The 13,020-nt window shown below is 37.9% G+C and overlaps 1 protein-coding gene across 3 annotated transcripts in view; it reads right to left on the bottom strand.

Annotated features, from left to right (window-relative positions):
- Nucleotides 1-9,868: 9,868 nt before the first annotated feature.
- Ddr (discoidin domain-containing receptor 2) overlaps nucleotides 9,869-13,020 on the bottom strand; it is a 507,427-nt gene continuing 504,275 nt past the window's right edge. For all 3 annotated transcript variants that reach the window (XM_083110009.1, XM_083110008.1, XM_083110010.1), the window contains one exon: nucleotides 9,869-12,740. In XM_083110009.1, coding sequence (XP_082966135.1) covers nucleotides 12,588-12,740 — 153 coding nt within the window. In that variant the 3' untranslated portion in view covers nucleotides 9,869-12,587. The remainder of the gene's footprint in view (nucleotides 12,741-13,020) is intronic.

The raw sequence follows: 13,020 nt of genomic DNA, 5'->3' as shown, positions 1-13,020 counted from the left end.
ATTTTATGTAGCGTAAACTGAAAAATTCCTGAAGGGGGAGCTGGAGCCCCCTGATTCCCACCTTGGATACGTGCTTGACTCAATAATTATTTATCTCCTTAAATTATCGTCACATTATTTTATTTCACACCACAAGAAACAAAAAACCTCATTTTATCTAGTGTAAACTGAAAACTTTCGGCGGTGTGCTCGAGCCCCCTAAGCCCCCTTGGATACGTGCCTGCTGCCCTTCATCAATTTAAACTAATCACCACTCATCCTGTTCGTCGCGATTAGCCAAAAGTGGAAGAAGACGCTAAATAACAAAAACAAATTTATCCTCATCGTGGCGATCAACTGGAGAATCTGAAAATTAACGTAAAAATATTAAAGGGAAATTCCAGGACATTCAGTAAAAAGTCATATGAGAATATGCCCGGACAAGAACTTTCCTTAGAATTAGACATTTAAAATAAATGCAATAGGTTAGCTGGAAAGAAAAGCTAGCAGTAAACTACAGCCTACATGGACAAGATATCACGCAAATAATGTCTGAAAAAGAAACTATGCATTGTTTCGGAATAAATGTATTCTTCTATCGCGTATTTCATCTCTTGTTGTCAAATTAAATTAACAGCTTTGGTGTATAATATCAAAAGATGAATGAAAACGCAGCTTTTCATGGGCCATCTGCTACATTCTCCGCATAGCTTTATTCCGCTCGTGTCCGCTTGGTGACGTCACAAGCTCTAGCCAATAACGTGCAAGTTGCGGAGTGGCCCCCTCTGCTTTTTCGCCACGGATCGACGAAGCTTTTAAAATTAAAAAGAACTCCTCGGTGTTGTGCATACATCTTGGTATGGTAGTTCGGGGCGCAAGCTAGGCCTATGTGATCATAGGTACGCCGATAGCCATGCATTGATGATATGCACAATACTGCAACCATTCTACGTTAAATAATAAAGCTAGCCTAAGTATTAATTTGGAAATAAAAGGCTAAAGAGCAAATATTGGCTCAGTTAGCATTGCATATCTCTTGGTGTGGTAGTTCGGGGCGCAAGCTAGGCCTATGTGATCATAGGTACGCCGATAGCCATGCATTGAGTTTATGCGTTTTTAGTAGAGTCAATTCATCGACAAAGCGAAATTCTCGCCTTCGTCTCAAGTATATTTGCATTATAATTGCCATAAATAAAGAATAAAACCTTTTAGTTTATCTACTGCAGCAATGTGGTTTTATTTCTCTGTGCTGTGAATATTGTCTTTGCCTAACACTATCCCTGTACCTGAGAGGAGTCTGTGTACTTCACCGAGTCTCATCGTTCACCGCTGAGTATTATTAAGTTAATATTAATACGAGTAGTATAATAATACGACGCGTCTAATTACAAGAACGTATCATCTAATATATCACGAGAAAGCGCGCGCGGTCAAAAGCACCACAGATGAAACTGAACTGTACCTTTTAAATGGTAGAAGGTCATGTTAAAATTGTTGGCTGCCCAGCGGGTTCCCCACATGTCCAACATAGATAAGGTGGGCCGAAAGAACCAAACCAACACGTATGTGTCAAGAGGCAAGCAAATATATAAAATTGCGGTCAAATCCCCGCCACGTGCGTTCTCCAGGGTTAAATACTTCCTTGCGAAGAAATGACATTACTAATAATAACATCATTAAGCTGAGATGTTAATAAATATTCCACAGTTTATGAATAATAGGTAATTTTAGTTTGCGTGCTCAAGTTTAACCTTGAAAAATTAAATAGCCGGAAACTAATTATATTTACTTACCACTTATGATAACTTATAATATTCTTTACCTGACTTAAAGGAAGCCTGGAATTTCTACCTTCCTTTTTCTGTAAAACGCTGACTGCTCACCCCTCTTGTCTTTTGCGTCAACAATAAACACTTGATTATTTTGTTAATGTTCTCCATGGCCTCATGTCGTTACTTTCCAGGCTGTAGCCGAACCACTATGTGCATCCACCGGGTATCGAACACTTTGATTACAAGGCAACCACGTTACCACTTCGTCATCGTGGAGGTCCTACAGATAAGAGAAGGAGACGAGGAGAGAAAATATGAAAAAAAAAAAAATCGGTATGTTTCTTCCCTGTATATACATATAATCACTCACATTCTTATCACTCCGTCTCTCTCTTCTCTGACCCTTTCCCCCTCTCTCTTTCTCCTATATGTCTCACACACACATTCTCTCTCCTCTCTCTCTCTTCTTACTCTATCATTCTCTTTCTCCTTCCTCTCTCATTCTCTCCCGTCTTTCCTTTTCTCCCTTTGTCTCCTGTCCCTCTCTTTTTCTTTCCCGAATCTCTCTCTCTATCTCTCTCTCTCTCTCTAACTTTCTTTACCTCCTAACTGTCTCCCTCTCTCTCTAACTTTCTTTACCTCCTAACTGTCTCCCTCTCTCTCTTTCTCTCTCTCTCTCTTTCATCTCTTTCTCTCTCCCCTCTTTCTACCTCCAAACTTTCCCTCTCACCCTGTTTCTCGTCTCTTTCGCCTCCTATCTTCCTCTCACTCTCTTTTTTCTCTGCCTCTCTATCTATCGCTATCCTCAAATAAATGAAAACTCTTTGCACAATATAAGAAAGCCGACAATAATGATAAGAACAGAGTTTTTCTTCAGAGACAAAGAAGACCATTTCCCGTTTTGGTCCAACAACGAATTTCTTCATTTCCAGAAAACGAAAAGAAGAGAAGCGTCGCGTGGGACAGAACAAGATGACACGAAAATAACCCAATACACAAGGACGATTACGTCCCACCTGGCCCTTTCCTCGAATTCTTTCCTTCGCTCCGAATTTCTTTCGGCCCTTCGGATGTCAGGTGACCAGGGACAATTCCACGCAAAATTGCCCGAGACGGTGCCGCCACGTAGAAGCTTTCACTGATCGACGCCAGATGACTCTCTAAAGGTCAATTTCGCCTGATTGTACGGCCACCCGGACGTCACGTATTCTGCAGAGGCTATGCGAGAGGAGAAAGGTTGCGGGGGAGGGACTGACCTGTGAAATGTAGTTAGTGGGCTGGAATAAGTGGACGGAGAGAAGATTGTCATGTTCCTCGTTAATACATTCTCCTATTCTAAGGTCATTTAAAGAATAAATATATTGTCCTCACTTAATCTCTAAATTTGAGAATAGAATCATTCTAGAGATTGAAATAGCAGCAGATGACAAGATCATAGATATACAGGGTGATTCTTATGGAACTGGCCTGATGAATTTGCTAATAATGCTGCAGGTGATGCATATAAAATCTCACAATTACGACATAATAATCCGTGACGTGTTTGCAGTGTCCAGGTGTCAGGCCCCCCAAGATCCCCCAACCCTACCAGCCCTATTTTTTTTTATGGGGTTTACTGAAGGACAGGGTGTATGCAAACCGCGTACGTTACAAACTTTAAAGGACAGCATTTCGGCTGAAATCGATAACATCACCGGAGAAATACTGCGGAGAGTCACAGCGATTATGCAAACGCGGACACTTTCAAACACCTGTTCTGCTCAAAATGAACCATCAACGGCACACTATCAAAGGTACTTCATGTATAAATTACGTTAATATCTGTATGGTATATTTCATATTACAGCTCATTTTGTCTGGCCGGTTCTATAAGAATCGCCCTGTATAATACAGAAAATAAACTTAACCAGAAAATATTGCCGAAATAAATAACGATGCTCTTCTCCAGTATTTCTCGCTTTTAGTGTGACATGTACCAGGTTAGACAACCCCATACTTTCGGTGTTGACCCATCATCGTGATGACAATTGGGGAGCTACTTGAAAAGAAGCTCCGGTCTTGAAAGCCAGAAAAAACAGCGACGATGGGACTGGATGCGTTGACCACTTGAAGACTACAGGGGAAAAATTAGGCAAGTCAGTAAATTGCCGAAAATGAGTTAACAGCAGATTCATGTAGCTTCAATGATGTAGTTTATGTGGACTAAATGTCAGAAAAATTGGGAGGTTAGTCACTGAGCAATTTAATCTTGAAGATTTCGCCTGCAGGGGAAGAAGGAGGTAAGGCAGTTGAATACAGGGGGAATGGGGGGGAAGTAATTTTACGAAAGTAACTTCACCGTCTGATGATGCATCTGAAACACTACAATGCAGAATGGATTTCCACAATCGTGCGCGGGAAGAAAAAAAACAGAAGCCTTGCACCTCATCTGGAATGTAACGAATTTCTACACCCTGCTAGACTTTATGAGGGACTTCTACAAATATCAGACGAAAAGTTCAAAGATATTCAGGAATTGAAAGTGTTCTGAACAATAGAGGCTCAGGTTTACTACACAAACCTGCCACATGGACCTAAGGGGCAGAAACATTAAGGACAGCACTGCCTAAACCTGAACAAGTGAATTTGTGCACCACTTCATAATGATGGAAACTGTTACATTAAGAAAGTTTTTGTCATAACTTTTGTACTCTTCTTGTTTCAATTTCTTTCATATTTCATTTTCATACAAAGAAATATACGCTTGCTTCATAATACATGTAATGAAGAACATACATCAATAAGATTAACGATTATTTGGTCTCAAACTTTAAATTTGCTATTGTGTACAATTATGGAAAACTGACTTGCCTCCTTTTCCCCCTGTAGCCTTCACTTGACTCCTACTAGGGAAAGGATTTTAAGGTACAAAATTATGGTCGGAAAACCTAAAGAAAGGTTCTGAAAATGTTTTCAAAAAGGTGCAAAAAAAAGGTTCTGGTAAAATGCCTTTATTCAACGCTCTCTTTTTCTGCGCCTTCTGTATGTAATGAGCGCGGACCGCATAGAGAACTGTGGTTATATAATGCGCGCGGACCGCGTAGAGAACTGTGGTTCTGCCGAATAGGTTTTGTTGAAGTTCGTGTTTTCTCTCGCGGGTTTTGCTACATTATCTTGAGAACTATTGTAGCTGTAATTATTATATTATACCATTTTGTAGCTCTCGTTCTGCTCTACAAAGTGAAGCTATAGGATTTTATGTAGCTGCTCAAGAAGAGTGAACATCATTTATGTTTCTGTTCATTTTTTTAACAAAACGTGAAAAAAGAGGAAGGAAAGAGGAGCTGATGCATCAAAGATGGGGTAAAAAGGGGATAAATTTGCTAATCTCATGAAAAGATACAACAAAGTGTGTCCAACTTACTTGATTTCATGTCCTAAAATACATATCTCAAATGAGCGATAAGAAAACAGCTATATTTTTTGGAAATCTGTTAAACGCAGCACAAAGGTCCTGTACCTTAAAATCCGTTCCCTATAATGACAAAACTGCTGGTCCTTAGAATGCTGTTGAGCCATGTAGTTTAACTTATTATTTTATTTTATAATTGTATGTCAAAATTGTCGATTTTAAGCTGATTCAGTTAGAAATAATGATATTCGTTCCTAACTATTTATCATTCATGATTGGTGATGATGACAGCGTTTGAACACATTTTTTGGCTTTATGAGGATAGAGGTTCTTACATTCTTTCTGAGAAGATGTTTAGACAAACCTTAAGTTTTTAATGTGTTGTGATTGTCCTATGCAGATCTATTTACAACCTTGCACTTTCAACCTTTCTCAAGGGACCTTTTACAACCCTTTTTTGTTTTCGTCGTATACTTTGAAAACTGCATGATGACCATACGTGCCGGCGCACTCAAAAGTTTTATTTAACCCATTCAGCCATTCATGTCCTACATGTACTCCTATGTACAGTCACCGGCAATAAAAAATAGGACACCTAGATCCTGAATGCTCGCTTCCCTGCAAGGAGTTGTGTGTGTTGACTAACTCTACGGCTGTGGTGCCATTAAAAATTCGCTCCATTTCTCGCCGTAGATTTAGGCAACATTTTTTATTGCCGGTGACTGTACATTTCGTAACATCCCTGCTCGATAGCGTGCATAATCTTGCATATACTTGTTCAAACTTGCCCAGACCAGATTTTGCCGAGAAATATTTTTTTAACAGGAAACTGCTAGACCGCTTACCTGGAGGAGAGATGAGTGAAGTTCAGGCAAAACCAACAAAGCCAGGAGAATCTATAGGCAAGGGGCTTTTTGAGGATTGATCGCTACCAGGTGAAGAGAGAAGGTGTGCGCGATATCGAACAGGGCGAGTTATCACTATCCATCTATCTGCCATTCTCAGTCAGAAGGGTTGGGATGAAAACATCTGTAATGTTATTTATTTAAGCTGGATCAGTTACGTCTTACCTGGCTGTCCTTACACTAGAGTGGCACAATTTAGGGGATGGGTTACTTCCCCATTGGTTCGACCCCCAGTTCTACAGGCTAGATCGCTACGATTTAAAGGAGCTTCAAGAAGCTTCATTAGGCTTTCGTGGGCTGCACGTGATCAGTCGAACGCAATTTTGACACTTTTTTTATTAGTTTTAATTCCAACTCACTACTGTATTTTGGTAGTTATTTTTTCAAATAAGTATCATTTCTAAGGATTTATTTAATGTATTTTGTTATTTCAAGAGTACACGTGACAAAAAACAACCCCAAATCTTTCTGTACATCTGGAAGCCTGTGAACCATTATGGAATGGGTTCTTGAAAACCCATTACAGGAATAAAAGTCAGGGAAATAACCTTTATGTCAATGAAACAGCGTCGCCAGGCACTTTTTCGGATTCCATCACTTTCATCGAAGCCATGTCTCATTGTCATTTTATCCCTACAGCCACAATATCACCACCTCAAAACCTCCCGCTCGTGGACATATATATTTTGATTTGCAGCATCATCTTCTGCAGTCGTTCTCTTTTTCTTCATCTTCTGCACCCTCCCCGTCACACACCTTATCGTCACATCTTTAATTTCCTTTTAGCATATCGTTAGAAGCAATTCTCTCTGAATCCATCACGACGATAAGCAGAAAGGGACACCGCGTGAGCACGTCTTCCAACGTGAAGGTAACTGTTATCAGCGGTCCTTTAGGGGGAGGGAGGGGGTTAATCAGCTCGTCCCCCCTCCCCTTGAGGACTTGGAGATGCTTCGGAGTGGTGTGCTGAGGCGGACAGAAAACGAGAGAAAAGGAACAAAGATAGAGGCTCTCGTGGAAAAGGATGATATTGATGAGGAACATCTGGAGGAGGTAGAGCTGCGAATAAGCGCTCTGGCGCACCTTAGAGGTTCATTGTTGTCAACAATTGGTTCCCGAGGCTGCTCATTGGTGTAGTGAACCAAGTCTACTGTATTTAGACATGGCTTTACAGCGGTTTATTAATGATATCTTAAGGTACAGAAGCTATGTGCTGGGTTTTAACTCCGTTTGTCCCGTTATAGGCAAGATAAAGTTAATGTGAGAATAAGGTACCCTGTAACCTTTCTCTAGAGGCAGCGCATGCCTTAGAAGATAGCTTTCCCAATAGATAACACACATCTGCCATCTAGCGCCTAGTGTTCAATTTGAACTCGAAGAATAAAGAAAACATATCTTCAGTTTGTACCACACTTCTTGACGCGGCGCCGTGGTATTCCTGTTACCTGCGCCCCTTTCCGAAAAAATGTGTGTGTCGACAATTGATAAACGCTGTAAGTGCCACAATAATTCAAACACCGTTTTCCACGTTAAACTGTGAAATGTGCCATGCTTTTTAACGTGGTAAACATGAAATGTGGCTGGTAGCCCTCTAAGTAGTTCAAAGGGCGTGTAAAGAGGTCACTAGTGTGCACGTTCTTACGGGCTGATGTGCGGAACGATGCGATTTCCCAAGACTTTCGCTTTTGGCACTTACAACGTTTTCCACTTTTAGTCCTCAATTGTAGACTGTTACGTCCCTTTCGAGTAAGGATTAATACATCACAGTAACTTGCCCAATTTCTTTGCAGTGCAAGTTATTTTAGCTTCTTAGGTACGTGAAGTACAGCTCTACCAAAAAGCGAATGACCCGGCAAACAAGAGAACTAAAGTGGACAGTCATTTGTTCTTTCTCTCTGTCTCCCTTTGCTAGTGTCTGTAGATCGGTGGATATCGTTCCGGAGTTTGCATGCAAGTGCAACGAACATATGCTTCGTGCATTTATTTACACTGGATAAAGATGAAGACAAGTTTTTAACAGCGCTGCACGTTTTGGCAACACAGAGGCAGGATAACAATGTAAGCAGGTGATTCACTCTCCCGTCGCTTGCGTAGATTTGAAAACTCGACGACAGCGCCAAAGTGTTCTTTCTTTGTGATGCACCTGTAAATGACAACTGTCAAAATTATTCTGGAGCTTCTGAAATACGGAAATAATCTTGGTTTCCGGTGTAGATGCATTGAGTATCCTCATAATTCCATTATCGACTGACAAAGGCTTTTCAACCATGACGAGTTGTTGGTTTTATTCAGATTACAGTTTGAATCACAGTTATTATTGATGTTTGAATTTTATCTAGTTTTGTGAAATTCGAAAGTATTGTTATTAAACCGATCAAAGCGTAACTTGGCGGGGACAATTGCCCCCACCCACAAATTCAGTGGTAGTTAACCTTCTGGGTGAAAATCCATATTGAAGTTAATCTGAAGAACTGCAAATATCTATATCTCGCAATCCAACAGACAGTTTTGAATGAAACTTGCTACTTTTCAAAGACAAAAACGTCTTCTCCCTGAGTGCCCTCAAAATAAATATTCTGACACAACTACAACTTGATGAATTTTGTGATTCCGGTTATACAGTATCTTAATGGTCACTTCCTACATGTATGTGCCCAACCTCAAGCATTTCAGCATCACTGCAGCTAGGTGGATGATAGTGACCAGTTTTCACCTAGTCAGTTTATAGATGTTTATCCCTTTAGGATAATATCCTTATTTTATACCCAACAAATAAGCTTAAATAGGCGAAGGGAACAAATTCCACTACACATTCCAAGATAAATTTAGGGGACAAGGTAAATTTTGGGGGACAAGATCGGCGTAAACAATACTTTACATATGTAAATATACATAAAATGTGACCTTCGACGTGAATTTTGGGGAGAGACAGAAGGTGCACTCCCCCCCCCCCCCAAAGTCGGCGCCTATGATATACCTTCTAACATTTTTTACGTCACTGATTAACAACAACACTGTCAGGAAAAACTTAGTGGGAGGCGTTCTCAGTGTTTTTTAGTTGAGGAAGTAATTTCTGTTGATTTTCCAAATTTCCAAACTTGAAAGTTAATATCGAATGTACCAGGATTGAACATTTTGAAACTATGCTGTGGATATTGTTGTTGTAAGTAATGAAGTACTTACAGCTACGTTGGCGTCTCAGATGAGACTTCACCAACTCGATCCTCAACACCATGTTTCATTACATGAGAGTTCAGGGCCTGCGACTAGACACTCCAGTGTCAGAAATGGGAATTAAAGGTTCTGGATTCTATTTTTTATGCACATTTAGACTTGAAAAACGTCTATAACGACGTCAATCTTTCTTCTTAACAAAACTTACATAAATTTGTAGGGTGTGCTACACTGATTAAAAAGCTACAAGCCCGAGTTCTCTATAACAATTCGTTCGTGAGTTAGGCGAGATCACAGGTGCCAAAGTGTACCTAACTAATTATTATTTCCACCAGTTTGATTGTAAGTCATAGGAAAGTAGTATTTGCATTATTTAAAAGTCTTGTTCAATTACAATATGGTCCACGGATTAGTATTCATTGAGACATCATCATTCTTCTTTACCCTGGATAAGTGATTTCTAGTAGAAATATGCATCATGTAAAATTATTTTTTAAGCTTCAAGATAGCAAAAGTAAGGGTGGCTCACTCTAGAAGCCTTTAATCCCCACTCCACGTTAACATTCAACAATATAATATTAATTGGTCAATGCAATATGTGAATAACTAATGGCCAGGAGTTAAAAATGAAGAATCAAACAATTGTTTCACTGCTTTATTTACTTTTAAACCAGAAGGGAAATAGGAAAGAAAACATTTGAGCTAGGTATAAAAGTGGAAATATGAAAAATGAAGATCAAGGTTTAACAACACATGGAAAGCGTCACTATTAAATAGTATTCCTACATAAACTGCTGGATTAACTTATCTCGATAACAACAGAAAGTCAGTCGTTATTTTCAACACCCTAGTGTAGGGCAAACAAACTCTTCCAGTTACACACTCATACCAAAGAAATCAACTTATTTCCTTTGACACAGTAATCTTGAGCAAATTTATCCTTGTCTTACTCATTAACCACATCTGGTGTAAAAAGCAGCATGCATTGCATGTGTCAATTATTTGCTTTAGCATTCACTCTTAATTACCTCTCGTAATTATCATTGATATTGCCTGCTATCTCCTATGAATTTGCTTCTTTTTCATGCAGTTCTGAGTGTTGGTATGGAAGTAATTACACTTAATCATTATTGAGTATCTGATCCAATGTATGACTAGGGATTATACTTATCTACATAGAAAATACATAATTTGCAAGTGACCCACTGCATGTAAGCAGAAATTCTCATGTTTTTTTTAATTATAACCATGGTGCTGTGCTATGGAAATGGTATGATAATCGACATTAATTGTAAATAATCATTTAATGACTCATGCATGTATCCATACTTCTTCATTGCATATTTTTTGCTTTGTACATAACATGCATTTTTGCACTCTTCAGATAATGTTTTTTTCTCATGATAATCAGTGTGGTAAACTAAATTTAGCATAATAGTGATTTTCCACATGGAAAAAGTGCCAAGATTGTAAACACCTATACTATTTAAGTACAAGTATTGTTTTAAGAAGAAACTATCGTAAAATCATGCATATTTTATCTGTAGCTAACGTAACACTACTGTTTAACCATAAATTGTAGACTGCAGGATGCAGTTAGTAAAATTATACCATAATAATTATGTATAAACACCATACAGCACCATAGTTTCCAAGTTGTACACAAGAATTCCTGCACCAAATCCCAAATGATTCTTATTGCAATAATGTTAGCATCTTTCATGGATCCTAGTTGATTTACCATGAATTTGCTTCATAAACTCTTTTCAACTGATCTCAAACAATTGAGTAATTCATAGACTTATAGCATAACATACTTGGTGAGGAAATTGAGAGTGAATTTGTAATATTTATACAACACTGCAGCAGAGAAATACTTTTCTACATTGGAAAAGATAATGAATTTGATCACACTATTAAGGTAGAGTTATCTATGTAAAAATATAACCCAAAAATAGAACCAGGAAGATATGTGCATTAGCATCCTATTCGTTTCAAAATTGGTCATTGCACTCTCGTATATATTTATATGTCATATATATATAGGAGAAAGAACGAAAAGGCGACTTGAATAAGTATTAAGCACTTCCATTGTATCTAAACATTTGTACGATCAACATTCATTAAACGTGTACATTTATACAAAGTTCTATTTACATTGAACGTACTAGTTCGACTTCTTATTATTTTTTAGAAAGTTGATATGACTTCCTGTGATCTAATTATTATGTCATCACAAACAAATGCACGTGGTTATCTCGTGCAACCTGACTTAGTATGAATATTTATTATTAGTGCATTATTATTAGTTATTTTCAATTCTAGGCACCATATATATAACATTATGTACATGATACTTGATTACAACAACATTCTCATTGAATTTTCCCTGATTACAATATTCTAATGGTTCACAATAAATTATTAAGTTATTTATCCTTCATATAAACTTAACCGTCTGGTTAAATATCAAAAGAAATTTATTCACAACTGAGAGTGAGAAATATTGGAAATACACTAATAGTAATTTTTATTATTCATTTAGATTGTACTCAGTACATATAATAGTTATTTGCTGTATGGTAGTGTTTTTGTCACACAATCTATGATGTAGAAAATATTTTGTGTAATTATTACACTAACAAAATTGTACAGAAGAAAATCTTAATTGTAAATTAAATCAAATTAAATGCAATGAATATCATCAAATTGACCACTACTTCACATATGTCCCTCTGCAGTTTGTCAACATACACTAATATGCCCACATAGCATTTCTTTCCATAGTTCGTCAGTCTTAACCACAAATTGAGGAAAAGGGGGGAATCTACAAATCTATTTTTTTAATGTGTTTCAGGAGTAACAACTATCTTAACAGCAATTCTTATTTGTCAAATATACATACTGGGGATAGATGGAGAGTAGAAAGGCACAGCGATTGCTTATATCATGATAGTTTCCATATCAAGATATATTTTCTTTAGATAAAGAAAGTACATAAGCGTTTTGAAACGATAACAATACAACAGCACATGGGGAAAATGGCATTAGGAGTAAAACACAGCACATTGAAATGATAAAAATTCGTATGGCAACCACTAGGGGGGTGGGGAATAATGCAAAAAATCTCTTTCAAAGACACATTGGGTAGTTTTTCAAGTTTTTCTAATGAGCCTTTCATTACAGGCACTGCATATGTTGATGTTCATGTGCCACACACTCACACGAGATAAGTTTAAACACGCTCTCTTCTTGCAGAATTTTTATCTGTTCATGGAATAAATTACAATCTGTGTCACTGTTTCCTTGCTTAAGATTTGTGAAAGTCTCACACTGACTTAGAAAGTTTTTTCTTGTATCCTATTCTCAATCTACATCAGGTTTGTACCCAAGGTTTTTACGTTGTAAGAAAAGATGTATTTCCCTAAAGTTAGGCCTATCAGTCTCGTTCCTCTGCCAACATTCGCACATTAGATCATATATCTCCTTTGGGCAGTTGATTGGTTGAGGAAGAATTAGCTGCAATTAAATATAACAAGATTTAATTCACAGTAAGAACGCACAGCTCAGTGTTAGGGTAGTATGTATAAGCATTAGAATTATTACCAAAACAATCATGAATAAACAAAGGTACTTGAAGTTTATTTTCAAGACTATGAAGACGAATAAATTGTCCTAGATAAAAGGGATGAGGAGACAGGTGAGTGGAGAAAGTTACATGCTTTAGAACTGCATAATTTGTATTCATGTTCAGATATTATGAGAATAATTAAATCAAGAAGACTTAGGTGGACAGACC

This window comes from Lepisma saccharinum, chromosome 23 (genome assembly GCF_977018435.1).
Source record: "Lepisma saccharinum chromosome 23, izLepSacc3.1, whole genome shotgun sequence".
Classification (NCBI taxonomy): domain Eukaryota; kingdom Metazoa; phylum Arthropoda; class Insecta; order Zygentoma; family Lepismatidae; genus Lepisma; species Lepisma saccharinum.
Note: the sequence above shows the minus strand (reverse complement) of the source record. Positions and strands in the feature narration are given on the sequence as shown.